This window comes from Apteryx mantelli, chromosome 16 (genome assembly GCF_036417845.1).
Source record: "Apteryx mantelli isolate bAptMan1 chromosome 16, bAptMan1.hap1, whole genome shotgun sequence".
In the NCBI taxonomy this organism is placed as follows: domain Eukaryota; kingdom Metazoa; phylum Chordata; class Aves; order Apterygiformes; family Apterygidae; genus Apteryx; species Apteryx mantelli.
In genome coordinates this window covers 18765467-18793402 of record NC_089993.1, presented here as the reverse complement: position 1 = coordinate 18793402, position 27936 = coordinate 18765467, and the positions used below count along the sequence as shown (strand labels likewise).

General features: G+C 67.9%; 1 protein-coding gene across 1 annotated transcript; it reads right to left on the bottom strand.

Annotated features, from left to right (window-relative positions):
• Nucleotides 1–34: 34 nt before the first annotated feature.
• MYO15A (myosin XVA) lies at nt 35–27185 on the bottom strand. The gene is given in 66 exon segments (XM_067306558.1): nt 35–136; nt 292–432; nt 1139–1272; nt 1813–1946; nt 2076–2209; nt 2313–2473; nt 2548–2644; nt 2786–2863; nt 3316–3410; nt 3634–3764; nt 3884–3966; nt 4085–4158; nt 4382–4454; nt 4673–4745; nt 4889–5031; nt 5120–5325; nt 5776–5850; nt 6098–6209; nt 6489–6630; nt 7062–7180; nt 7258–7373; nt 7748–7823; nt 8191–8250; nt 8514–8635; nt 8902–9023; nt 9095–9163; nt 9277–9415; nt 9570–9630; nt 9822–9883; nt 10014–10131; nt 10278–10366; nt 10494–10603; nt 10729–10935; nt 11140–11212; nt 11328–11506; nt 11596–11831; nt 12286–12381; nt 13206–13336; nt 13423–13504; nt 13661–13714; nt 14128–14212; nt 14296–14471; nt 14655–14772; nt 15117–15241; nt 15339–15384; nt 15535–15689; nt 15906–15983; nt 16201–16326; nt 17044–17175; nt 17343–17438; nt 17626–17749; nt 18047–18105; nt 18238–18351; nt 19016–19177; nt 19419–19532; nt 19603–19666; nt 20293–20396; nt 20765–20770; nt 20898–20988; nt 21487–21561; nt 21824–21933; nt 22184–22247; nt 22503–22585; nt 23594–24025; nt 24027–24899; nt 24954–27185. Coding segments are annotated over 66 exon segments (10353 nt in total).
• Nucleotides 27186–27936: the final 751 nt, after the last annotated feature.

Below are 27936 nucleotides of genomic sequence, written 5' to 3'. Positions count from 1 at the left end.
CGGGTCTCGGCCGTCCGGGAGGGCGCCGCGGGGCTCAGAGCAGCGTGATCTCGCTGGGCGGCAGCGTGAGCCTCTTCTCCCGGGCGCACAGCAGGCTCTCCATGTGCGTGGCGATCACGCGGCACAGCTCCAGGCCCTGAGGGGCGACGGGGGGATGCTCGCCGGGGCCGCCTTCGCCCCAAAAACACAGCTCTCCCCACCCCCAGCAATCTGGGGACCACCACAGCACCCGCGGTCCATGGGCGCTGCGGCCGTGCTGCCTCCGAGCCATCCCCGTCCCCATCCCCGTACCTGCTCCAGCTGCAGCTGGGTGATGCCCCGCGACAGCAGGTCGCCCAGCGTGATCTCCACGTAGGGGTAGCTGGAGCCGGCCGTGGGCCGCTGCGTCCGCGTCGACTGGATCTCCTTCAGGGAGAACTTTGCGACGGGCTCCTGGGGAGGCAGGCGGGCAGGGTGGCACGCGCGCCCGGTGCTGCCGGCACCCGCCGCCCGTCCCCCAGACCTACAGGTGCATGTGGGGTGCTGGGAACCCCCGTGCATCCTGCAGGAGGGGGCAAGGGAGTAAAGTGGGTGCAGATGGGAGCAGCTATTTTGGGGTGTTGCCTCCCAGGGTGGACACGGCCACACGCTGGCAAATCCCTCTGGCCCGTTGGAGCCAAATTCAAGAAATCTACTGGGTTGGGAGAGGGAGACCCCACCGTGCAGTTGCATTGCACACTCCCAGTTGCATTACACACTGCTGGGTGCATTGCACATTCCCGGTTGCATCGCATGCTGCCGGGTGCATCACGTGCTGCTGGGTGCATCACACACTCCCGGTTGCACTGCACGCTCCCAGTTGCACTGCACAGTGCTGGCTGCATTGCACACTGCTGAATGCATTGCACAGTGCCAGTTGCATTGCAAACTGCTGGGTGCATTGCACGTTCCCGGTTGCATCGCATGCTGCCAGCTGCATCACACACTCCCGGTTGCACTGCACACTCCTAGTTGCATTGCACAGTGCTGGTTGCATTGCACACAGCTGGGTGCATTGCACACAGCCTGGACCGGACCTGCCGGGGGGGCTGGAGTGTGAGCTGTCCCTGGCCGGGCAGTGCCTGCGGGACACCCCGCGGTCCCCCTGCCCCACACCTACGTGGGTCTCCTTGCTGAGGAAGTTGAGGCCGTTCTGGTTGACGGCCAGGATGCAGGGTGAGACGATGGTGTTGTTGCTGCAGCTCTGGATGTAGAAGAAGGAGGAGCCGAACATGGGGTAGGCGCTCAGCAGTCCTGCAGGGTGGACGAGAGGGCGCTCAGCACACTGCCAGCTGCCACCCAGCCCCTGCCTGAGCTGTGGGGGTGGCTCACACCCCTGGGGTCACCGGGGAGGGACCCAGCCAGCCCCACGCCTGGAGAGAGCTGGGTCGGCTCACAGAGCCTCACACCATGGCAGGCTCTGGACCATGAGCAGGATTGGACCCAGGCCCAGCAAAGGCGCCCCATTGCAGCCCGCCAGGAAAGTCGATGCAGGAGCTTGGAGCCTGGGGACCGGCCTGCTTTGCCTCCGCAGGTCCTGCCTCCTGCGGTCGCATCCTGCTGGCTCTGCCCTGCGGCAGGCTCCATGCAGTGCCCTGTTCTCCCCAACCCAGACCGCCCGCGGAGAAGCCGGCTGTCAGCACCACTGCCCCGGCAGCATCGCTTCTGCATCAGCACTGCATTCCAGGCAGCATCCCCTCCCGAGCAGCATTGCTTCCCCAGCAGCATCGCTTCCCCACGAGCATCGCCTCCCCGTTAGCATCACCCCCTCGTCCCCGTCCCCGTCCCGCTCACCCAGGAACTGTGCCCTGGCCTGGTGGGCGCTGAGCGCCTGGGCTTGCTGCATGTGCTGGGTCACCATGTGGAGCCAGGACTGAGCCTTCAGCAGGCGGAAGAGCTGCGGGGGGACGTAGTCCTGCACCTCCCGCCTGCGGGGAGAGGGAGGTCAGGGCCGGCGCGGGCCAGCGGGACGGCTGCTCCTGCGCATGCATCCCCCCGGGCCACGTCGCCCGGCTCCGACCGCGGGCAGCGCTCGCTCGCCCGGTGCTGGCACCTACGCGGTGGGCAGGCAGCGGCCGTCCTTGGCGCGGTGCTGCAGCGCGGCCAGCTTGGACGCTTGCTGGAAGTGCTGCTCTCCGGGCCGCGCGGGCGGCAGGACGTTGAAGAGCCCCTTGAGATAGTCGGGGAGGACCTGGGGGCACAGAGCGCGGGGGCCGGGAGCAGGCACGGCGGGTTGGGAGCCCCCCCCCCCGCCATGCGACGTCCCCGGGGCAGCCCCCGCGGCGCGGCAGTACCTGGTTGTAGTGCACGGTGACGTAGAGCTCGTTGTCGAACTTGAGGGGCTGGCTCCAGACCACGCGGCGGCACCAGAACATGTAGCTGGCGTCGAGGCGCTCCGTCTCGGTGGCCACGTCCAGGATGTATTCCCGGCGGGTCAGGGGCCGGACGCTCTGCCCTGCGCGGCCCCGGGAGCCTTAGCGCGGCGGCACGGCTCGGCGCCCGCCCCGGCCCTCCCCGCCGGCCCCTCACCTCTGTCGGTGACCACGAAGATGATGTACTCGTCGAAGGCCTCGGGGCGCTGCAGCCCCATCTCGGAGCACAGCTCCTCTATCACGTCCAGAGCCACCTGGGCGCGGGGACAGGCGGCTGGCGCGGGGTCCCGGCTGGGCTTCGTGCCCCCGTGCTGAGCACCCCGGCTGCCGGCGGCGCCCGGCACCCTGTCCCCGGCCGGGCGAGCGCCCCGGCGTGCCGATCGCCTCCAACTCACTGAGCACGTCTTGATCTTGAGGTGCCTCTCGATGCCGCCGGGCAGGAGGAAGAGCTGGCGCTTGGCGCTGCGGCCAGCCTGCGCGGGACGGCGCGTCAGCGCCCGGGGAGCCGGCGGCAAGGCCCCGCGGCCCCCCTGGGCCGTCCCGTGGGGACCACCCCACGCCTCGCCTGTCCTGCCGCAGCGAGCCGGCGCGTCCCTCCCCGTGGGCACCGAGCGGGGTCCCAGCTGGAGCCCCCCGAAAGCTCAGGCCACCCCCAAAGCGCCCCACTGGCACAGAGCCCCCAGCGCACGCTGCAGCCGGGATGCAGCCTGTCCAACCCGGGGGGACGATTTATCCCCCCTGGAGTCATCCCCCCCCCCGAGAGGAGCCCCCACGAAGGGTCAGGGTCCCTGTGCCAGCGAGGGGCTGCAGCTCAGCCCCCCTTGGGATCCCAAAGCCTCGGGGGGATCCTGAGCCCACGGAGTGATCCCGAGCTGGCATCAGCCCTGCCCGTGCCCCGCGGGCGCCAGCGAGCGCTCCGGCTCACCACCATGGCTTTGAGCTCCATGCTGCTGGGGAAGAGGCTCCGGCCGCCGAACCGCAGGGTTTTCCGCAGGTTTTGCTCGCAGGCTTTGGCGATGCCTGGGGGAGACAGGGCTCGGCGTGAAGGCAGCGGCGCCAGGAGCAGGTGGCATGCCGGCTCTCCAGCACCCCAGGGCAGGCGGGCAAGGACAGGCGCCAGGGGCTGAGCCGCGATGTTCGCTCTTCCCAGCTCTGCTAAAGCATCTCCGGAGCCTGGGACACCCCAGGGCATCTTCCCCCCGCCCCCGTGCACCCAGGGCGCTGGCGAATGCAAAGCCCCTACCCTGGAAAGGCAGCTCCGGGCGCCCGCCGGCGTCCTGCAGGAAGGCCAGGAGGAAGGGCTTGAGCACCTCGGAGCACTTGTAGTAGGCGCTGAGGATGTAGAGCAGCCGCCAGCCCTTCTGGCAGCTGTCGCTGCAGGGGGAAAGCCGGGGCTGAGCTGGGGTGGCTCAGCCTGGCTGGGGACACAAGCGTCCCCGGCGCCAGCCTCCGTCTGCTGTCCCAGCCCGGGGCCAGGTGGCACCGGGACTCACATCTTGGAGCTGGTGTTGTCCGTGATCTGCTTGACGATCTGGCAATACACCTCATCCCGCAGGACCTCGTGCTCCGCGCACAGCTGGGGGAGAGGCGCAGGCTCGGACAGCGGCTGGGGACGTCCCTGCGGCCCCCCCCAGCTGCGCCCCCCCCCCTCCCAGGGCCACCCCCAGGGCTCACGGCCCCGGCACGGGATTTACCTTGAGGATGGTGCAGACGGCGTCCAGCTCCGTCTGTCCCCTCAGAGGGTGGTCACCCATGAACTTCATCACGGCTGGGGACGAGAAAGCCACCCGGTGACGTGCTTCTCCCCGTCCCTTCCCTTCGGGGTGGGAAATGTCCCAGGCTCCCCGAACCATTGCACACGGGGCAACAAGGCCGAAGGAGCTACAAACCCCCCAGCCACCCCATCTTCCATCCGGGTGCTGCCCAGACCCTGCTCCGAGGACGGGGGTGCAGGAGGGTCCTGAGGGGCAGGGGGACCGGGACCAGCCTACCCTGGAAAGCCTCCGCGGCCAATTTGCTGACGCCGCTGTCGGTGAATTCGATGAGCGACTCCTGGATGGGGACCTGCGGGGGGGGAGTGGGGGCGAGGGTCAGCAGCCAGAGGGACGAGCCGGGTGTCCGGAGAGGTCCCCAAGACCTCAGGGGGACCCAGGGGTGACGGCACAGCGAGGGGCCACCCAGGGCGAGGGATGGCATGCTGCGATGAGCCCTGGTGTTGCATGGCGCTGCCCTCCCCGCGGGGTGGCCCCAGGGCCCCCAGGGTGCCCCGTTTCCCCCGGTACCTTGGTGAACTTCAGCATCTCCATCCCGTCCGGCGGCTCCCCAGCCTGCTTGGCCTTCTGCCCGCAGGAGTCCCTAGGAGAGACGCCGGAGAGGGGCGAGGGGAGCGGGTGGGCTGGCCCGGCGTCCCCACGTGGGTGTCCCCACCGTGGGGTGGCTGCACCCCGCTGCCCGGGGACCGTCCGCCAGGAATCCCTGCCGTCCCACCGGACACTCACGTCTGCCCATGCTGCGCCGCCCGGAAATACTGCCGGGCGAAGCCCAGCATGGGGAAGGCCCCGCATGGCGGGATACCGTCCCTGGGATGCTCGCTGCCATCTCCCTCCGGGCCCTTGGCAAAGCCGGTGCTGGCAGGGGACCCCTGCGGAGAGGGGTGAGAGAACCGTGAGCGCCCGGGCACGGCCGCGGCCGGCACCACGCAGGGCGACGGCCCCCGCGGCAGCACCCACCTCCGTTTTCCGGTCCAGCTCCCAGGCCACGGCGGTGGAGGCCACGGCCACGGCCACGGCCGCCGAGGCTGCCACCTTGCCCTGCTTGTCCCTGGGCTCCTCTTTCCTGTCCGCCGGCAAGTGGACAAAGTCGGGGGCCGCGACGGGCTGGACGTACTCAGCCGGGAAGAGCCCCGACCTGCCGTGGATGGCCCCGAACTTCCAGCCTGCGCCGGGCAGACGGGTCGGGAGCAGCCCCAGGCTGGCAGCCCCCGCGGGTTTGCCCCGGGGAAGCCTCCGCTCCGCTGCCTCCTGCCCCGGCGCACAAGCCGGCAGCCCCGCGGCACCCCCGAGCCCTTCCCAAGGAGCCCGGCCCTGGCTTTAGGCTGGAAACGGCTGCAGTTTGGCACTGCTCGAGGCAACGGGGCAGACCCAGAGCCAGCAGGGACGTGGGGCAGCACCCGGTGCTGGCCTGCAGCCACCCAGGCAGGGAACGGCAGGGGAGCGTGCCCCTGCGCTGGATGGGCATCAGAAGAGCCAAAAACGTCCTGCTGGTGGGTAACAGAGGTGGGATCCTGCCCTGTGCACCGGCCCCAGGATGGGACACGGCTCGGGGCGGCCGTACGCACCCTGGGGTCACACACACGGGGACAGCACGGCGCCGCAGAGCCACCCACCGAAATCCTGGGTGCCTGTCTTCAGCTCCTCCAGGTACATCACCTTCTTGCGGACCACGCAGCCGTAGTGGTGGTCTGCGGGGGGGGGGACAGGCGCAGCGTGTCCCGGGAGCGAGGCCGAGGCACGGCCACGTCTGCCCCCAGCACGGGGGCTAGCGAGGGCGTCAGTCCTGCCACCCAAAAGCAAGAAGGAGGGGGCTCCTCCTAGGGCTCCCGGCTAAACCAGGGAGCTTCCTGCGGCAGGGTGCCGGGGAACGGGTGCCAGAGTGGGCGATCACGGGGTGCTGGGAAGAGCGTCGCCCCCGGGGGGGGGGCCGTTCACCTCTCTCAGGGTGCTCCAGCGCCTGCAGGTGGATGATGTCCCCTTTGTGGAAGCTCAGCTGGCCCCTGTCCTCTGGGCTGTAGTTCCTCACGGCCACCACGTACTGGGAGTCCTGGGCACAGGGAGGGCTGGCACGTGTGCACACGCATGCACACGCATGCACACGCATGCACACGCATGCCTGCACACCACGGGGGGGTCCAAGCACCCATGGCCACACAACCACGCCGGGGTGCCACCCCTGCACCAAGCCCTGCTGGCCCCAGGCACGGCCCCGTTCGCAGGACATCCTCTGCTGCCCACCCTGTCCCTGCGAACACAGGCACGGGCGCAGGGCCTGGCCCCCGGGATGTGCCGGCCCGGCTGCGACCCGGCCCCGGGGCTCTCCCACCTTCCTGAGCTCCGTGATGAAGTGGTCGACCATGGCCTTGACCTGGGGCGCCTTCGGGGAGAAGAGGATGAGCTTCTCGCTGCTCAGGTTGAACTCCAGCATGTTCCTGGACGGGGTGGTCACGAAGAGGACGTCGGCGTAGCTGGGGCAGGGCGAGGCGAGGGTTATGCACCCCGGCACCCAGCCCGCCCCGAGAGCCGCGCCGCAGAGCCCAGAGCGAGCCCACCCTGCAGATTTGGGCAGGGTGGGCACCTGGGTGGCCTGGCACCTTCGCCCAGGTTTGGGGGACCCTAGAGCAGAGCAGGGGGCAGGATGCAACCGGCAATTAATCCCCCAGCGATCCAGGCTGCGCGCAGTACCTTGCACGCCCGTGGGGCCGTATCCCCAGCAGGATGTGTGCACGGTGCCAACGGCAGCCCTGCCAGGAGGCACCCCCACCAGCTCGGCAGAAAAACCATCTCCGTGTCTACTGAAGCCGGTAGAGCAATTACTTCAGTCCCCCACCCGCTGTTCCCTTGGGAAGAGCCGCGGTGCCCAGGGAGGCTGCGCAGCACCCAGCCCCGCCGCCCCTACCTGTAGCCCCGCAGCACCCGCAGCTGCTCCCCGGGCATGTTGGTGCCCTTCACCAGCCGCAGCAGCTTGATGCCGGCGTGGGACACGGCCAGGATCTGCACGCCGGTCCCGACGCTGCCCTGCAGGACGGCAGAGCGTGTTAGCCGGGGCACGGCACCGCCGCCGCGCCGTCCCGCCCCGCGGGCTGGCCCCTCACCGTGGCGGGGAAGAGGCGCGAGAAGTACACCTCGCAGCCGTCGCGGGCCGCGGTGATGATCTCCTTCTTGACGCTCTCGGTGGCCACGGGGCTGAAGGAATCCAGCTTGTTTTCCGCTGTGGGGAGAAATATCCCCCCCAGTGAGCATCTTCCCTCCCGTCGGATGGAGCCAGGGCTGGCGGGGAGCTGGACACAGGTTTCGTGGCGAGAGCGGGGACGTGCATCCCCTCTCGCAGCCCAGCAGGAACCCGATGGCGAGGTGGGTCCTGCCTGGGGCACCCACTGGTGCAGCAAGCCCAGCTGAGACCTGGCAGAACTCGTGACTTTGTAGATGACAAAGGGCTCGTTGTATTCGGAGGCAAAACTGCCCCAGCTTAAGCAGGGCAGGTTTTTGGCTACCCAGGAGATGAGGACAGGTCTGAGCTGCCCTGGGTCCGAGCCCCCTCCCCGGCACCAGCGGGACTCGGCGGCGGCAGCGGGCACGGGTTACCGAAGAGGGATTTCATGCGGAGCCGCTCCTCCTGGCTGAGCCGGACGCAGGTGTCGGAGAGCGTGTCGTTGAAGATCTGGGAGAAGGGGGTTAGGAGTGGCAGGGCCGTGCCGTGCGGAGCGGAGCGGAGCGGCGTCCCCTCCAGCCCCCTCTTCCCCAGCCGCGTGCCGCGACCGCCCGTGCCCTCCTCTGCGCCTCCCCGCCGTTAGCTTTCGCCCCGGTGGGAGAGGACCGGGGGGTTTGGGGGGCTCCTTGAGACAGGATGCAGCGGGGCGGCCGATGGGAGGCACCAGCGTGGGGCAGGTCGCTCCTGCCCGGCCATTCGGGGCCACATCCATGCTCGCAGGGCAGGGGCAGCCCATTCCCGGGAGCTGCTCGGCAGGGGAAGAGTGCCGGGGGACCCCGGGAAGCCCAGGGGTTTTGGGGCCGGTTCGGCGTCTCACCTGCCGGAAGATGAGATCCAGCAGCAGCGGGTCGTTGAAGTTGTCCTTGGGGTAGAAAACCTGCCAGGAGGAGACCAGCGCAGCTATCTTGCATCGCCAAGCCGGAGCAGAGCCCCAAGCTCCCGGGAAAATCCCCCTTTAGCCACACAGCGGTTGGATGCCGACTTTATCCCAGCCCAGGCGTGCCAGGGACTGGCCCCGCCGGGAGCCCAGGGCAAATAACCCTGCCCATGCCGCATCCGTGCACCCGAGCTCTTCCCCCCAGAGCCTGTCCTGCTCCATCCCGGCGTGCGGCAGCCCGGCTCCGGCCCCGGCCCCGGCACCTCTTTGCGGATGTATATTTTCCATGGCACGTTGCGGTAGGTGTAGAAGTCCTCGCTGCAGCTCCGGTGGAGCTGGGTCTGGACCTGCTGCGCCTCGGATGGGAGCTCCCGGGACACGGCGACTGCGAGGGGAAAAAAAGCCCTTGCACCACCCTGGGGCGAGAGCACCAACAGCCCCTCTCTGCCGGGGGAAACTGAGGCACGGTGGCCCAACGCGGGGCAGGGAGCGTTTAGCGGGGCACGGTGGTTACGCCATGAGGATGCTGCAGAGCCGGAGCCCGCGGCCAGCTGGATCAGGTGTCACCGGCTCTATGCCTGGTGCCACCAGGGAGGGCAAGGTGCTGCTGTGCCCTGGGACCCCGTCATGCTGCAGCTCTGCCCATGATACCTGGGGGCCTGGCAGTGGACAGGGGACGCCCCGCCGGCGCTCGCAGCTGGTACCCGGCGCTGGTGACCGGCTTCACGGCAGCCACCGTCTCCCTGGGCCCCTGCGAGGCAGAGCGCAGGCTGCTGATGGGGCCGGCAGCTCGCCCCGAGCCCGGCCCGGGGGCCGCGGGGGCGGCCGCATCCCTACCGCGGGCGCCGAGAGCTGCCCCTTCAGGATCTGCATGGCTTCCTCGTGGGGGTCCAGCTTCTTGCCGAAGATCTTGCTGCCTTCCTTCCTGTGGAGACGGCACCCCGTGGCACTGCCAGCGCCCCGCGGCATGGGGCTGGAAGCGACAGGGCTGGGACTCGGGGCCAGGGAACGGCGGTGCCGGGGTACCTGCCAGGCGCGGGGCCGCGTGCCGCCGGCTGGCACTGCCGGATGATGTTGCGGATGTTCTGCGTGGGCCGCGGGAAGTGCTCCGAGTTGAGCCGGGAGTGACGCACCAGCTCGCCGGGCCAGCACCGGCTGGCGGGCGCTGGGGAGCGAAACGCCGCGGCTGAGACGAGCCGGCGGCACGCGGCCCCTCGGCCAGCGCCATCCGCTCGGGCATCGCCGCCGTGCCGGACGTCCCCATCCCGCCGCCCCACGGAGCCGGGGGCTGCCCCACGGCGCACACCGTGACGCCTTACCGACTTTCTGCACGTAGGGCCGGGTCTGCGGGAGGGCCGGCGTCCCGTCCGCCGCTCTCCCCTGCGAGGGCACCCACGCCGTGAGCCCCGCGGGCACGGGCTGCCGCGCTTGCCCCTGCCCCATCGCCTGCCCCGCTGCCCGCCGGCCCCCCGCGCCCCGGCTACCCCCATCCCTGCTAGGGAACAGCCCCAGAGAGCTGCCCCACGGCGGGGCCAGGCAGGGTTCAACCCCCCCGGCTCTGCCCCACTGACCGGGGGCCCAGGCGGCTGGTTGGCGTCTGCCCGGCGCTGGGGGGACGGGGCTGGCTCCGCACCTGCGAAGGCAAAGGGGCAGAGCTGGCCCAGGGCGAGGGGAGCGGGGAGCGGGTGGGGAAACTGAGGCACGGCGCCGGGGCAGGCTCCCCCGCGCTGCGCAGGGACCCCCGGCGCGCCCGGGGCGCTCACCCCTCGGCTGGCACGGCTCGGCGGGTCCGGTGCGCTCGGCGTCACCGCTGCCGGCCCCCCCGCCTACGCCGCCTCCTCCCTTCATCCGCTGCGAGATGGCGGCCGGCTTCTCCAGCTCCTGGGGACCAGGCGTCAGGAGGGCTGGGAGCACCCCCGGGGGCTCGCGCACGTGGGGAAACCGAGGCAGAGCGCTGCGAGCTGGCAGCCAGCCCGGGCCGCCGGCCCTCCTCTGCCTCAGGCCGGGGGGGGGGATGCCCGTCTCACCCCATTGCCGTAGGAGAGCACCGGGTCGAAGAGGCTGTCCAGGTAACGGTCCAAACCCTTCTGGGTTCGCGGCTCGCCGAAGTCTGCGTCTGCTCGGGGCAGAGGGGAGGATGAGCCCGGCGGTGCTGCGAGGCACGGCCATCTGGAACGGCTCTGCTAGCAGCTCCGGGGCCGGGGAGCAGCCAGGTGGGAGCGTGCCGGCGGGCAGCACCCTACCGTGAGCCGGGTACGCCTCGGCGGCCGGCGCAACCAGGGACGGCAGCGTAGGGGCTTTCACGGCTGGAGGAGGAGGGACTTCATCCAAGTCCAAGCCGTGTCCCAGCATCCTGCGGAGAGGGCGGTTTGGCTGCGCACCCCCAGCTCCGATCCCATGCCTGCGTTTCCCTGCAGCGTGTGGCTCGGCACGGGGCAGGATGGCACCGCCGGGATCCCATCCCTGCCCGGTACCTACGCCCGGCCGGCACCGCCGCGGCTCTCTGCTCCCTCCCAGGCGACGAGGAAGTACGACTTCTGCTTGGGGAAGCCCTGGAGCAGCTCGAGGTCGGAGATGAGGTCCAGCACGTAGTCGTGGCCGGCCAGCTCGGCCCACTGGGCGCCCTCCTTCATGGACACGGACCAGCCGTGCCAGCCCTCCGCCAGCCCCCTGCCAAAAGTGGGGCTGCTGGGCACGGCGGTGCCCGGGCTCCGCGGGGATGCCGTGTCCCCCACGGCCATGCCAGCTGTCCATGGCCCACCGGGCGTCACGGCTCCCACCCTGCCCAGCTGCGCAGGACCCCAGCATCACCCCAAAATGGTCCCAGGGCATCCAGCTCCTGGGGGATGCTGTGCCCTGAGCAGAGCGGGACGTCGAGCCGGCAGGTACCTGTGCTTTAGGATGTCCCCTGCCAGATCCTCACCGGTGCTCCAGGAATGGATGGGGCAGGAGAACCGGTCACCTGGGGAAAGACCGGCGGTGAGCAGAGCCCGACGGGCTCTGCTGACCTTCTCCAGGTGCCCCTCCGCAGCCGCGCGCCCCGGCCGGCCCCGCGCCGGCGCCCGCGGGCCCCGCACCGTTGAAGCAGTGGACGTCGAGGGCCATGCTGGCTTGCTGCCTGTTCGCCGTCCACTCCAGCAGCGAGGGCGGGTAGGCGCGAGCCGCCGCGGCGCCCAGCTGCGACCGCGCCATGGCTTGCATCAGCTTCCGCTGGCACACCGGCTTGTAGCCGGCAAAGGCGTAGTCGGAGACGAACCTGCGGGGAAGGGAGGGCGCTGCGGGGTCCCGAGGCGCACGGCGTGCCCCCCGGGCAGCGTCCCGGCCCCAGCCCCGGCCGCGGCTCACTTGAGCAGGTACTTGTCGAAGGCGGCGGAGGGGGGGAAGGCGCTGAGGCAGGTGGCCAGCAGCAGCCAGCCCCGCTCCTCGTTGTTGACGTTGGTGTTGCGCCAGACCTGGTTGGCGGCTTGTGCCAGGATCTCGTCCCGCAGCCCCGGCGCCGCCAGCCCCTTCTGCACGATGTAGTTGCCGAAGAGGATCTCCTGCGGGCCGCCCAGCCCCGGGTCGCCCATGAAGCGCAGGATCTGCCGCGGGGAGAGCGAGGGCAGAGCGGCACGGTGGCACTGCTGCCCCCGGCCCTTCCTCCCACCTCAGCTCCTCTTCCTCCTGCTCCTCCACCCCCAGGGCATGGATGGAGTGAAGGCCAGGATCACTGTGCCCAATTGGGGAAGGATGGAGAAGGAGGGAGTGGAGCTCCCCACGGAAGGGGACAGAGGGGATAGAGGGAATGGAGGGACGGGGGGATGGAGAGGTGGAGGGGATGGAGGGGACAAAGGTGATGGAGGGGATGAAGGCGATGGAAGGGATGAAGGGACAAAGAGATGGAGGGTAGAAGGATGGAGGGGTGGAGGGGATGGAGGGATAGAGGGAAAGGAGGGGTGGGGGGAAAGTGAGGTAGAGGGGATGGAGAGGACAGAGTCCACAGCCACAAGAGGAGGGACGTCCCAGCGCATCGGGGACAGGCGCCATCCCACCTACCAGCTTGAAAAGGCTGAGCGCCTCGTGGCACAGCTCCTCCTCCAGCCAGGTCAGGGGGGCGGCCAGCGGGGCCGTGAGCATCCCGAACGCTGGCTCCTGCAGCGACACCGCGCACCCGTGGCTACCCAGGGCCCACGGCACCCGGCCGCCACCGGCCCCGGCCCACGGGGAGGCAGTGCGAGGCCGCGGGAAGGTTGGGGCCGCGGCGCTGAGCATCATGTCACAGCCCAGACGGGGGCTCGAGCAGGGCGCTGCGAAAGGGCAGGGGTGCAGGATGGGGCCAGCGGCCAGCGCTGGGCTCGGGCTGTGCCGGCAGAGCCAGAGATGCCAGCAAGGCTGAGAGCAGGATCCGGCCCTGGCGCCACTGTTTGGGATCCTGGGGACTTGAAAACACGCTACGAAAGTAGAAGAGGAGGAAGAGGAAGGGTGCAAAGCAGCCACGTGTCGATCCAGGCCAGGGACAGGGGGCCCGGGAGCAAAGCGACCTGATCTCCCGGCCCCGCGGAGTGACAGCGCCCGAGGCGTTTGCAGATCGGCCCCGAGTCAGGCATCCAGGAGGGCTCGGCCGGTCTCTCGCGTCACTCCGAAAACCTCAGCGGGGTCCCCCCGGCCTCTGGAGACGACAGGAACCCACGGGGAGGGCGGGAGGCCACGGCCCGGCTGGGCACAGCGCCCGCGGCCACCCCCGGATCCGGCCCCCCTGGGCACCCCTGGGCCAAACACGGGGCCAAGCCCCGGCTCGGGCCGCGGGGGGAGTCGGGGAGCGGAGCCGAGCTCGGGGACCCTGCACCTAATCGCGCGGCCACGCTGCCCTCTGGGGCACCGAGGACTACCCGAAATCCCGTCTCCCGCGCCCAAAAAGGGCTGGGAGCCGGCGGCACGCGGCTGCCCTCCGGCGGGGCTGCCGGCGCCTCCCTTACCTGGAAGTGGCCCCGCACGTACTTGGCCATGGGGTAGTTGTTGATGTCGAGCGGGAGGGTGAGCCGCGAGTCGGGCTGCAGCGCCGGCGGCGGCACCAGGACCACGCAGCCGGCGTTCACCTGCCCGGCGGCTGCGGCACAGGGGGCAGCTCTAACCCCGCGGCCGCCCAGCCGTGCCCAGGGGCTGCCGCGGGCCGGGCCGGTGGGGGCCGCTTACCTGCCGCGGCCTCCAGCAGCCCCATGAGCTCGGCGGGGATCTCCAGGTGCGTCACGTCCACCACCTCCCTCCTCGTCAGCTCCTGCGGGGCAGGCGCAGGGAGACGGGCAGACGCGCGGCACGGACGAGGGCACCGCAGCATCCCGGGCTGGGGCCGCAGGTGCCGACGCCACCCGCGCACGCTTTGCACATCCGCGCTCCTCATCGGCATGCACGCGCCCGCTCGGCAGCTCCTTACCTGCTTCATCCTCTCCCTCTCCTCCTCTGCCCGCCGGCGGGCATCCTCCTTCCTCTGCAAGCAGAGCGGCCACACTGAGCGCTGCGCTGGCCCCATGGCCACCTCGCCTGCCCGCCGGCAGGGAAACCCTCTGAGCAGGAGCCAGCCCAGTGCATCAGCCCAGCCGGAGGTGGCTCAGCCCCGCTCGGGGTGCCGGGACCTCTCTGGGGGCACCCAGCTATGCATGGGAGGGAAGGAGGGCACAGTACGCCTGCATCCCTCCTGGCATCACCAGGGTTTGGTCCAAAAAAGGTTCTGCTCATGCCAAATGGGGCATCACGGGCAGGAGGTGGCCGGGATGAAGGTTTGGGGGGGCTCAGGAGGGTGCAGACACTAGGACCAGCCCTGTGCTCTCTGCGGACCTGCCACCGAGTACGCAGTGGGGACACCTCCGTCACCCCCAGGCCCTGCCGGTTGCCCCCGCTCACCTTGAGGTACCGCCGGCGGTTCACGTAGATGTGCACCAGCGACCTGAACTTGATGAGCGTGTGCCTCATGCGCCGGTACCGCTGCCTGCAGGAGGGTGCCCGTCACCACCGGCTCCCCGCGGTCCCGCTCCCCGGCCGGCCCCTCCACGACACCGGCTCTGGCCCTACCTGGCGAGGTAGCCGCGGGCCCGGGTCTGCAGGAGGACAATCTTGCGGCGCAGGGAGCGGAAGCGTCTCTTGATGAAGAAGGTGCGGGCGTAGCGCTGCAAGGTGAGTGCTGCCAGGTGCTGGGCACGGGCCCGCTTGCTCTCCAGCGCCTGGTACAGCTGCTCCTTGAGGAAGAGCTGGGGGAGCAATGCTGTGAGCCCCAGCATCCCTGCGGCACCCCATCATCTGCCTCTCACCGCCCGGCCACCCCAGACATCCTCCGATTCCCGGAGCACACAGGCACGCACGGCCCCGTGGCATCACTGGTATCCCGGGGGGCTCCGAGCACCCTTAAACACCCGCCGCTGCAGGGACAGTACCTTGCTCACACCGACGTAGTACATGTTGGGGGTGACGGTGCAGAGGTTCCTCAGCATCTCCACACAGTTGGTCCCGTTGGGAATGACGTTGGACCACATGTCGACGAGGCAGCGGTACCTGGGCGAGCGTCCAGTGCTGTTACAGGGCCCGAGGGAGACCTCCGGCCACCCACCTCAGGCGCCTGCCTGGGGACACCAGCACAGGCCCTCCCCATCTTTCCCTCCCAGTGATTATCTCTACATCTGCAAAAGTAGCTTATCTGGGCTTTTCCACCAAATCTGGGGGGTTCCCAGCTCCCTGCCACTTTCATCGGCTCATGGGAGCTCCCTGTGCTGAACGCTGCCTCCCAGATTCCTGCAAGCTTTTTGGTCTTTCATCCTCTGGTTGGTGGCACCCAACTCGTCTCTGGGGGCCCTCCATCCTCCCAGCTCCTGCAGGCATGTGGCACCGTGCCGCAGCACCTGTCAATGAAGACGAGGAAGGGGATGCGGATGGGGAAGCCCTCCTTCCGGATGCGGATGGTCTCCAGGATGCCCGAGTAGCGGAGCTGGCTGCTGATGACGTCGGCCTCAAAGAGCCCTGGCTCCTGGATGGGAGGAAGAGGAGCGCTGAGTCCTCGACCCACGCGCATGGGACACCGGTGCGGGAGAAGTGGGACATTCCTGCCGCCCCGTGCATCTCACCTTCTTGTTGTTGGGTTTGAGGCAGCGCACGAAGAAGGGGTTGCACCTGCATTGGAGAGACACCACGGTGGCAGGGCAGCGGGAAGGAAGGTGTCCCCCACCGCCTCACAGGACGGCTCGGCCCAGATTCATCCCTCCCCACTGGCTGCTTGCCTGACAGCCCAACCCAGCTCCCGCCCGCCCTGCCCATGCTGACCTCTCCATCTTCTCCACCAGGTCCAGGAGTGACTGCTGGAACCTGGCAGCCACGGTGGGGGCCTTGTAGCGCCGCGTCCTGGTGCTGCTTCTCCCCACCAGGCTCCTCTGCCGGGCCAACACCTGGGCATGTCCGAAGAAGAGGTTGGCCACCACCTTGGAGGGATGGGAAGGGTTACAAAGGAGCAAGGTGTCCGCGGTGGAGCAGGGCTCCTGGGGGTGCACAGCACCTTCATGAGCCTTGTGAGCAAAGCCCTGGGGACATCAGAAGTGCCCACGGGCTGACGTGTGCGCAGGGACCAAAGGGGGCTAACCTGCACCAGTGCCTCCCCACCACTGCCACAGAGATCCAAGGCCGGGGCAGGGCCCTACCTTGGTCCTACTGCTGATGAACAGCTCCAGAACGTCCTGCCGCACCTGGTCATAGTTTTTATCCAAAAACTTGTGCACCTGCCGAAGAGCAGAGCCCAGAGCTTAGGAGCCCGGTGGCACAACAGGGGAGGCAAGAAGCTACCGGGCAGGGCACCGCAGGGCAGGGGGCAGCTGCCAAGTCCCAGCCAGACCCATGGTGCTATCCCTCACCCCCAGCACAGGATCAACCCAAACAACCCAATAAACTAACCCACCCTTAAAACTCCTACTAAAGCCCAGGCCAGGCGCTGCGCACCTGGTAGGTCACCTTCCCTGCGTAGTGTTTGATGGTGAACTCCGGCAGTGGCATCTTCGGCTTGGTGTACAGTGGATTCGTCCCATGGTGGTAGTGACACTTCTGGAGGAAAGTGTGGTCTGTGGCCTGGGAATGGACACAGGTGTGAGGGTGGAGGCTCTGAGACCTGTCTCATGCTGGTTGGCAGCTCTGGAGGTGCACGCATTGGGACAGGGACACCTGTCCGGGTGAATGAGGGCAGCGCATTGTGCCTCCAGCTACACCAAGTGATGTGAAGAATTTCTCCTTGGAGAGGACGGGTCTCTGGTGAGGACAGGTCTCTGCTGTCCTCCCCACGCTGCTCACCCCACGTGCCAGGCGTGTGGCACAGAGCAAGCGGAAATATGGGTTGAACCGAGAAGGAGGAAAAATTCACCCCAGCCGGGGTTGCAAGGTGGGAGGAGCAATCACAGCCAGGTCTAGGGCCTGGGTCTGCCCCTGCTCTCAGTTCTGCCACCGAGCAGCTGCATGGTCATGGGTGTCTGCTTCACTGTGCCTCAGTTTCCCCATCAGCAGAGAGGGTGCAATCACCTTTCTCTGTTTTAGAGAGCAACCGGGAGGTTTTTTCAGTAATTCCTGCAAAAGCAGGTCCTCTGGGGGAAGTCGCACCAGGGGCACCGAGCTGGGACCTCTCGGAGGTTGTGCAGCCCTGGAGAGACCTGGTGGGCCTCCCCACTTCACCCAGGACAGCCCAGGAGCCAAGCAGCCCTGGGACGTGGGGACACCTGGGCGCGGTGACACCCCAGGCATGGTGATATCCCGGGTGCACTGTCCTCGCCACCTCCGCATCAGGCAGCACCTCACCTGGGGGAAGCAGCTCTGGTCATCGAGGATGCGGAGGATGCCGTAGGGCTTTTGGGAGATGAGGTCGATGCAGGGCTGGTTGTCGCTGAAGGGGATTTCCTTCCACTCGATCTGCTCACGGATGTACTCCTCCTGCAGGGCGGGCCAGCTCGGTGATCCTGGCCACATAGCCGAAAGCCCCAAACCCCAAGAACAGGCTTTTGGACACCCCAAAGCCCCCAGCTCTGAACCAACTCTTGAGGACATATCAAGGGGCAGCCTGGGGACAGCCAGATGCTGGGGACTGCTTGCCTTCCCACCTGTTCCTCCTGGAAGACAATCTTGTTGAAGAAGAACTGCAGGTACTCATTGGCGTAGTTGATGCACAGCTGCTCAAAGCTGTTGAAATTGAGATCCTGTGGAGAGAGGGAGACCACGGTGCTTGAGACCACGCAGGAGCCAGCCCCAGTGAGCTGGGCTGGAGCCCCAATTCAGGCCAAACCCATCTCTGCAGTCCCAGATGCTGCTGCTGGGTTGCACACAATGCGCACCAAGGAGTGGGCTGCAGGGAGCACGAGGAGTGACGGAGCTGGCCCCGCTCACCTCAAACCCATAGATATCCAGGATGGCAATGGAGAGGGTCTCTTGCCTGGGGTACACCAGCTTGTTGATGCGGTCTGTCAGCCAGCCGAAGAGCAGGGAATAGAGGGTCTTGGCAATGGCATCCCTGGGAACGGGAGTGAGACGAACAGAGCATTGGCTTGAGGAACTCCTGGCAGGGAGTCGGAGCCCTGCCTGCCGCGGGAGCTGCCCGTGGCACATGCCTCGTCCTTGCTGCCATCGCCAGGACCCATCCCGGCCCCACTGCTGAGCACAGCAGCCTGCAAAACACCCTCATGCCGCACGCCAGGAGCCCTGACCTCCCCTTTCCCAGCCCTGGCTTTGCCGCCATGCAGTCCTCCAGGGCTGGGCATCCTATCGTCATGCTGCACAGCATGGACCTACCATGGCAGAGACCCTTTACCTGGCATCCACGGCGCTTTCAACAGTGAGGGGAGTAAAAATCTTCTCCCGCAACGTTTCCTGGTTTGGGGAAAGCAAATGGCATGACGGGGGTTTTAGCAATGCCTGCTTGCGGTCTGCAGGAACCAAACTCCGCCGAGTTCCCAGGCTACAGCCATCGCAGCTGCTCGCCATGCATTGCTGCACACTCACCGTCACCTTGAAGGTGATGGCTTTCTGCAGGCCCTCAGGGGAGATCTGCAGCAGCTCAGCCACCGTCTGGATCTCCGTCGCGCTCACCACCGTCGCGACTTCCTGGCAGTCCGTCTGCAGGACAGAGGGTGACATGGTGGGAAGTGATGGCCACCGGGGGTGGAGGAGAAGGATCTGTCCAGGGGCCCCTCCAGCATGGGATGGCCACACGGCAGCAGTGAAGAGCAGCCCATGGTGTTGCCCGACCAGTTCAGCTGAGCTGATTTTCACCAGCCGGGACGCAGCCCGCTGCAGAGTCATCCTGCAGGGCCAGGCTGAATTGCCTTCCTGCAGTTACGATGATGTGTCTGTACTTGTCTGTAACCCAAGCCAAGCCAAAACACTGTTTTGGGTTTAATTTTGCTTATGTTTTCTGTGATGGAAAATTCAAAGACTTTCCTCCCTATAAAGCTGAAATATCTGAGCAAGATCAACATTTTCCCATGGAAAAAATGCAAGCAGACTCAGTGTTCCTCTTCCTGAAAAAAAACTCTGGGCAGAAAGGCCTCCCAACAGCCACACCATTTACTCATGTCGGGAACTGGCTAAAACAGCTGGTTTGAGGATGCTACATCCAGATGTGGCAGAGAAACCAGTTCGTTTGCTCCCCAGCTCCCCTCAGCCCAGGGGTGAGAGCAGCTCAGCAGCCACCTGCAGCCGAGGACATCCATGCAAGGGATGTCCCTCTTGCCCTCGATCGACTCCAGGGCTGCCACCAGCCCTGTCCCCTCCCTGGTACCTCATATTTTTCGAAGTAGACATTGCCCAGGTGGAGGATGGAGGACAGAATGCGGAAGATACTGTTTTGCTCCTCAGGGCTGAAGCTCAGGACCTCCATGGTGTTGAGCAGCCGCCGAAAATCCTCAGCATCATCCTTGCCGGGGATCTCGCAGTTCCCGCCCTGGCAGAGCCCCATGGATGTGCCATCAGGACGGCGCATGCCTGGGGCCAGCCCTGGCCACCACAGGGATCCTGGCGAGCTTCCATCCTCCAGGAAGCCAGCCCAGGAGCGAGGACACCTTGCTCCAAGCTCTGCCCAGAGCATCCTCCCCCCCAGCCCGACGGTACCTGCAGGGGCTTTATCCTGGCCCCAACCAACGGCCCAGAATCCGTCATCCAGGCACGCGGGGCAGGCGACCCACCTGGTTCAGGTAGTAGTAGGTCTCTGCGTCCTGGAGGCAGTACTTCTGCCGCTGCTGGGCAGGGAGTCCAGCCAGCATCTCGTAGAAGATGTGGTAGTTGCGCTCGGTTTTGGCCTGTGAAGGAGAGGACTGAGCTGAGGCGGAGGGAAGCCCAGGCAGACCCCGGGGCGGGCTTGCTACCCACCTGAAACACCACGCGGGATTTCTCCAGCAGGTACTGCGAGGTTATGGCACCACAGATCAAGCCGCTGCAGGGGCGAGATGGGGAGACCAGGCTGGCAACCTCGGTGTGGCCGGGAGTCACCACCCTCTCTGGCCCGAGCCCCATCCACCTGGAACAAGGGGCTGCGCCCACCCCATGGTACCTGGCTGGTGCCTGCACCCAGCTGGAGCTGCTGCACCCGTGGTGAAACTGGGCATCCCCCAGCAGGGCCTGGTGCCTGTGCCGGGTGACTCCTGGGCAGCGGAGCATCTATGGGGCCAAGCAAGGGCAGGACAAGCCGTGGGGCTTGTTGGTAGGTCAGGGATGGGTGACCTGTGAGCAGGACCACATCCCTTCCCCTAGCCCTGGCATGGGCACAGCACCGGGGGACGCAGCCACACCAGCGCCTTGGGCAGGGGACAGCAAATGCTGCGTGTGCAACATCGTGTTTCCCTATTTGCATTTTGCCCCCACGGAGCCAAGCAGAGCCAAGGGGATGGTGAGAAAGGGGCAGTCCAGGACCAGGGCTGGGGTTCTGGACCAGGGCTGGGGTCCCGATATAGGGCTGGAGTCCTGGACTGCGGCTGGGGTGAGCCACAGTGGCATCCCCAGGACAGGGAGGATGGGAGGGTTGGGGCTGGACATGCACAGATGTTCATCAGCATTACTTACTCTTCCAGAAAGATTTCCACAAATTTCCCAAACCTGCTGGAATTGTCGTTCCTCACGGTTTTGGCATTGCCGAAGGATTCCAGCAAGGGGGTCGCCTCCAGGATCTGCCCATGGTGGATGGGGAGAGCCACAGCATGAAACTGTGGTCTGAGCACCCCAACAGGCCATGGCCACAGGGTGTCCCCTGGGGTGGGGGGACCACGCCACCTACCCAGCCATGCCATCCTTCCTGCCACCTCCTGCCCTGAGCAGACAAGCCAGGGGCACCAAACCCCTAGGTGTGCAGTGCTGTGGGACTGTGCAAGATGTGGGATGGCACAACAACCCCATGCACACACACACACACACACACACACACAGAGCTGCAGGCTCTTGCACCCATGGTCCCTGGGCAGCCGGGGTGACGTGGTGGTGATCCACCATGATACTCAGCTCCCTCGAACCACCCCAGCCCATGCGTCCCCCCAGGTACCTCTATCTGCCATGGTCCATAGTGGAAGCATGGGGACAAGGAGAGTGGCAGAGACGTGAGCGCAGCATGTCGGCAGGATGCAGGGACAGGGACGTGTCCGCTGCGCGTGCCCAGCTGCACGGAGGTACGCTACCTGCTGAGCCGTGCTGCGTTTCTGACTGACGGCTGCCAGGTAGCGCAGGATCAGCTTGGTGGCTTCTGTCTTCCCTGAGCCGCTCTCCCCGCTGAACCAGGGAGCAGACACACAACCGGGGCCATCACCAGTTTGAGCAGAGGGGTTGGGGAATGCCCTCATCCCAAACATGCCCATCCCGAGTGTGTCCAGCCCAAGCACGTCCACCTTGAGGGCATCCATCCCTATCATGCACCCACCTCACATGTGTCTATCCCAATCGTGCATCTACCTCAAACATGTCCCTCCCAAGTGCATCCACCTCAAATGTTCCCGAGTGCGTCAATCCTCTGTGTCCATCCTGAGTTTGTCCACTCCAAGCACATCCATCCCAAGAGCATCCAACCCAACCCAACCCACCCCAAACTCATTGACCCTGGGGCTAGGCTGTGCTGGCGGGGGATTACTCTGACGCTGGCGCAAGCACCCTGCATAACTGGCAATCAGTGCAGTGCTAATGAAGGACACCAGCTTGGCAGCCGGGAGGGATGCCAGCCAGGAGAGGGGGGTGCAGGGACACAAGCATGTGCAGGTGCCAGCTGCCTCTCACCTGATGACGATACACTGGTTGTGTTTGGCATCCATCATTTTAGTGTAGGCAACGTTTGCAATCGCGAAGAGGTGCCTGCGGGGCAAAAACGTGTGCGGGGAGTGAGGTGTGGCATGATGGTGACACCAGTGCTGAGTGGCACCCGAGCATGGAGACAACCACTCCGCATCCTGAGGCCGAGAGGCCTCGGAGGGGCCGCGGCGCTCAGATATTGGAGCCCACCCAGGGGTTCCTATGAGGACCTGGGGGGATGGGGCCAAGGGTGGTAGCTGGGGCCGCTGTGGGAGCCCCTTTCCCCAGAGGGCATTTCGGGGGTGCCCGGCACCCTGGTACTCACGGCGGGTTCTCGCCCAGCGCCCTGCCCTCGTACTGCAGCACCTGCTCCGTCCCGTAGATGTTGTACAACCGATAGGGATTGACCGAGACGAGGATGCTGCCAATGTAGGTCTGCAGGGGCAGAGAAGAGGTGCAGGTTTTTGGGCAGCAGGAGCCTGGTGAGCAATACTCCCCCTTTTGGAAAGAACCCCCCCCCCAAGGACCCCATGCCCAGCAGTGCACAGACAGGACCCCAGCAGTACCAAACCAGGACGAGGACCCAGGCATCCTGAGCCTCCCTGGGATGCTGTGCACCCCAGCGGTGGCATGATGGCCCTCAACACCCTTACAGCCTCCACAGCCCTGTGCGTGGGGCACTTACATAGATGAGCTGGCGCTCAAACCGTGTCCGGATGTTGCTCAGCACGGCGGCTTCCTGGAGGTCCCTGGCATGGAGCAGAGAGGCCATGTTACAGGGCCATGGAAGACAGGCAGCTTTGGCTGTCCCCGAGCTCATCCCTGCCAGTCCCCTGCCAGCTGGTGGGAAGTCGGGGCTGGCACGGGCTTGGGAGCCATCGCAGCCTTCCCTGCAGCACAGGCACCCGCAGTGGGTTTCCAGCCCCTTCCCATCGTCCTGCCAGCAGCCCCCACAGCTGAGCTGGGTCACGGCTGGCAGCCAAGGGGGGGACGCAGGGACTTACTCCAGCTGGGTCATGTCCTCCAGCCCGTCCTCCTCACGCTGCTCCTGGTACCGCACGATGGGCAGGCTGCAGAGAGACTGCATCTGCACAAAGCAAGCCCGGCACAGGCACCGTCGGGGCATGGCCACGCACCCCGCAGGGGCACCAGCCAGCCCCCTCCACAGCCTCCTGCGCACCACAACGACCTCAAAACCAGCATCTCTGACCCCAAACTGGGAACCCCATAACCACCACCCACAACAGAGCCCCCAGGCAAGGATCCCACGGCCCCAGAGCAGGTCCCCCGGCCCGACAAGAGCATCACACGTCTGGGGAGAAAAGAAGCACTAGAAATTGGAATAAAAAGCCAACAAGACATGATCTGGGCTTATACCATGTGTGGGAATCCCAGGAAATGCTGTTTCTGGAGAGTCCTGTCCCACTCTCCGTTGCCAGCCTGCTCTTGCTGCAATACCCATTCCTTTTATCCCAAAACGCCCTTTGGGGCTGCAAACAGGACATTTGCCCGGGGAAGCAAATAGCAGGGTGGTGCGTGTGGGTGAAATGGTGGAAGGAAGCCATGAAGGGGCTCAGCGGTGGCCAGGGACGGGGCAGGGCGCGGGGGAAAGGGGCTGGAGGGCTGCTCTCTGCGCCCACGCCACGTCCCACACGACACCAGCGGCATCACAGCTGCACGCCAAGGAAACCAGGAGCTGCCGCTGACCACGGCGCCTCGGCAGCCCCTGCGCTGGCGCCCGGCCAGGCCCGCGGGCAGGTAAGCGGATACCCGCTGGAGCCGACATGCCGACGGCCGCTTTGGCCAGGCTAACAACACCTCTCCTCCTGTTGCAGCGCGGCCGCCCCGGAGATCGGGTCTCGCCATTTGCATACTTGCTGCAGCCGGCGAGAGTCAAGTATCCCCACCGGCGGCTGCGCACGGGGGGGGGCCATGCCCGCCGCCGCCCCCCTCCAGCGCGGTATCCGCGGCAGGACCCCCGTTGGCATCGGGGATGTGGTGGGAAAGCCCGCGCGCCTGTGCTCGCCCACCCCGCATGCTGCAGCCCTCGCACCCGGTGGCCGGGGATGCTCCCGCATCCTTTCCCCGGCGTTACCTTGCTCCGCCAGGGCTGCTTCGTGCCCAGGTACCCGTCCACCCAGGGGTTCCTGTCCTGCCAGGCGCGGGCGGGCAGGCGCTGGCTCAGGTAGCGGGCGATGTCGGCTCCTCGGGGGCTCGCCCAGCTGCGGAGGCGCTCGGCGGGGCGCTGGGCATAGCCCTGCTCCGCGGTCCAGGCGTCGGGCATCTCCTGCACCCGCACGACGTGCTGCTTGGACCAGTGCTGCTTGTACATGCGGGACGCCCGCCGCAGGGAGCCCAGCCTCTGGATCTGCGGCGTCACCACCGCGTATCGCCCCGCGCCGTCCTCCCCGGCCGCGGCCTCGCTCTCGTACAGCTCCGCCGGCCCCGGGGCACCGACGCCGCGGCGGTAGGAGCCCGGCGAGCCCGGCGCCCGGCCGCGGGGGCCGGGGGAAAGCGGCGCTTCGCCACGGCGGCGGGCTCCGTCCGGCTTTGGGGGAGCCCGGGAGCCCAGGGTGCGGGCTGTCGGCCCGAACGCGGCGCCCCGCGGTGGGGCTTGGCGACCCGGCGGCATTTCCGTCCCGCGGTGCCGCGCGTCTCACCGAGGAGGGCGCCGGGGAAAGGGGCCGGCGGCGGGCGGGCAGCGGTGGGGACGGGGGGGACACGGTCGCCGTCAGCAGGGACGCCAGGGACTGAGCGGGCCCCGGGCGCCCCAACCTGCCCAGGGACGGGCTCCGGCTGCCCGTTTCGGCAGGCTTGGCCGGGAGCAGGCGCTGGGCCATGCCGGCGAGGGGCTGCCCGATGCGTTGGAGGAAGGCTTTGGGGGCGCCGGGAGCGGGGCCGGGCGGCGGGGGGTCCCGGGCGGCCCCCGGCCAGGGGGGCAGCTCGGGGCCGGGCGGCCGGTCCCAGGAGGGGCCGGGGGGCGGCGGGCGGCAGGAGGGCGGCGGGGCGGCGGGCAGCGGGGGGCCGGGCGGGCGCCCCAGCGGCTGCAGGAAGGGGGTCCGCATCAGCGGCTTCACGGCTTTGGTGGGGGGCTCGGGCTGCCGCGGCCAGGCGTGGGGCAGCGGCGGGCCGGGGGGGCCGCCGCGCCGCGACGAGGGCCGCCGCGCCGGTGGGACGGCGGGCGACGAGGAGGGGGCCGGGCCCGGGGGGCCGAAGCGGCGGAAGCTGGAGCCCAGGGAGAGCCCCCGGGGGCCGTCGCTCCGGGCGCTGCCGCGGCGGTCGAGGGCCGGCGGCGAGGAGCGGCCGGGGTTGGCAAAGGGGTTGCGGAGCGAGGGGCGGCGCGAGGCCGCCGGCTCCCGCCAGGGTCCCCCCGCCGCCGCCGTTGCCGGCGGGGAGACATCCTTGCCCGGGGACGCTCGCAGCGCGTCCCAACCGCTCCAGCCGCCGGCGGAGGCCGAGCCGCCACGGCGGGCGGGCGGCAGCCGCGCCGAGCCGGCTCTCTCCGTGCCCGCCAGCCTCGTGCTGAAGCGTCCGTAGGCGGGCTCGGCCGGCCCCGCGCCCGGAGGCGGCTCCGAGGCGCCGCCGCCGCCGCCGTCGCGCCGCTTGAGGCCTTGCGGGGGCTGCGACAGCGACCGCTGCAGGAACTGCCCCAGCGGGCTGCCGCAGGCCCGCGCCGGCGACCCGCCGCGACGACGGCTGCCCGCGCGCCGCCCCGGCGGCGGCGGCGGCGGCTCGTACTCGTCGTAGTCGTCCTCGTCGCCGTCGGCCAGGTGTGGGGACGGCGGGAGGGCGACGTCCAGGCGGTCCCTGCCGAAGAGCTTCACCTGGGGCCTGGGGAAGAGCCTGAACTTCCTGTTGAGGGAGAGCCGGGCCGAGAGCGTCTCCCGCATGCCCTTGAGCGAGGAGGCGCTGAGCATGGCGAAGGGGTAGTCCCGCTCCTCCTCCTCCTCCTCCTCCCACTCCTCGGGCTCCTCGGCCTCAGCGATGTCGTCCAGGGCGCCGGCGTAGGGGTTGCAGGAGGACTGGGCGTGCGGCGGCCACCCGCCCTCGCTGTAGTGGATGCGGTGCTCGGGGTAGGCGTCCTCCAGGTAGCCGCCCTCGCCCGCCGCCGGCCCGCCGAAAGCTTCGTACGGGTCCCCCCGGTAGCCGAAGGGCCCCGCCGGCTCCTCGGCGTAGTCCAGGTCGCTCCCGTAAGGATCGTAGAGGTCGGAGGGGGGGTAGGCGCCGTAGGGCCCGTACTCCTCATCCTCGGGCTCCCAGTAGTGGTGGGGCAGCGGGTCGTCCGGGTAGTCCAAAACCCCCTCGTAAAAGCCGTAGTCCTCCTCCGCCTCGTAGCCGGCGTAGTCGCCGTAGTCGGGCAGCGCCGCCTCCTCGAAGCCGTACCGGGTTGGGTAGGGGGGAGCTGGCACGGCGCCGTAGGTCTCCTCCTCGGCGTAGCCGCGCCGGGCGCCGTGGGGGCTGCCCCCCTCCTCGGGCCAGCCGTAGTATGGCGCCGGCGGCGGCGGCTCCTCCGAAGCCCCCCGTCGGGACGACCTCCGGGACGACCGCCGGGACGGCCGCCGGGACGGCGCACCGGGACGCTCCTCGCCGCGCCGCACGGATCCGGGGGCTGGCAGCCCGCCGCGGCCACGGCCGCTGCCGCCGCTGCTGGGGAGCCGCTTCATGTTGGCTCGGTGCCTGAGGATCTCGTCTTCCGCGGGGAACGGGAGCTTCCTGGCGCCGATGCGGGACAGCCAGGCCGCGTCGGCCGGCCGGCCGCCCCCGACGAGCCGCCCGCGCTTGGAGAGCAGCTTCCTCGCCAGCCAGCCCGTGGCGGTGGCCGCCTTGCTCAGCACCTGCGCCCGCGGCTTGAATTTCCTTTCCGGGCGCCGGCGGAAGAGGGACGCGCCGGCTGCCTCCGCCGGCCCTCCCTGGCGCAGCAGCAGGAAGGACGGCTTCGCCGGCGGGGCGTTCTCCGCCTCCTTCCTCTTCTTCCCGATCTGCTTGAAGCGCACCATGAGGTTGGAGGTGGACTTCAGCACCGCCTTGTTCTTCTTCTTCTTCCTCTTCTTCGTGCTGTGCTTCTGCAGCCCCCAGAAGAAGCGGGAGGTGTTTTTGAACTGCCCCTTCTTGGGCCGCCGCAGGCCCAGCTTCTTGAAGCCGAGGAAGAGCTTGGAGGTGCTCCGGAGGCTCCGCTTGACCTTGGCCTGTGGTGCCTTGTCCTCCTCCTTGGCTGGGCTGTCCCCGGCCTTGGTAGCCTCTTTTGGCTGGCCCGTGGCCTCCGCGCTCTTGGCCCCTTTCTTCTTTTTGGCGTTGTCGGTCGTCAGCCCCATCACCAGCTTGGAGGTGCCCTTGAGGTTCTTCTTCGCCTGCGCAGCATCGCTTTCGCCCCCTTCTTCCTCTGTCTCCAGCTGCACCTTCTTCCCCCGGCCAGGCTTCTTCACCGCCACCGCCTTGAGCACCCCCTTCTTCTCCTTCCCTTTCGCCTTTTTGGGCTCTTCCACAGGTGCCTCCTCCTCTTCCTTCTCTTCCTCCACTGCTTGGGTCGTCTCCTCGTTCTCCTCCGTCTTGGCCAGCTCCGTATCCGAGGGCTCCTCCGACTCGCTGAGCACCTCCTTCTTGCCCTTCTTGGCATCCTTCCCTTTCCCTTTGCCCCCCTTGCCCTTGGCGTCGGCATCCTTTTTGGGCTCCCCTTTCTTGCCGCCCATGCTGGTGGTGGCGGGTGCTCATGCTCTGGGTTTCGCGCCTGCTCCAGCGGCCCGGCCCCAGGAGGGCCCGCACGGCGGTGATGCCCCGCACCGGCACGAGGCAGCTCCTGTCCCAGCACTCCCACCGCTACCACGCGGCGAGGGCTCTGCGGCAGCCCAGCCACCGGCACGGCCCGACCCCACGGCCCCCACGCCGGGTGCCTGCCGCGGGGGGGTATTTACCTGCACCCGATTTTGGTGGGGCACGTGCCCATGTCCCTCGGCCGGCTGCGGCCCTCTCGCGCCTAGGATGTCCCGGCTGCTCCCCGGTGCCACCTGGGGGACCCCGCGTGGCATGTCCCCAGGGCAGCGGGACTTCAGCTCCGGCGCCTGCGGCTCAGCCCGGCCCCGGAGCTGCCTCCTGCCTCCCGCAGTGCGAGTTAAGCAGCTGAGTTGCTCGCGGCTGGGTTGCCGGCTGTAACCATATCTCCTGGGCTCACGGTGGCATGAATAATGCAAGGGACACACCACTTCTGCCCGGAGACTTTTCCGAAGGAGACGCAAGATGGAAGACAAGAAACTGCCTCTGCCACCTCTGTGGCAGGTCCCCTCCCCTACCACGCGGAGCATCCTGCTGCAGCCCTCCACAGGGCCCGGCCCCTGCATCCCCTCGGCTTTCTGCGAGACGCTGCAAGATCTGAGTCCCCAGGCACGGCCAGCTCCACGCCCTGGGAATAACTCCCTGAGCCACAGCCAGCTGCGCTTTTCCAGA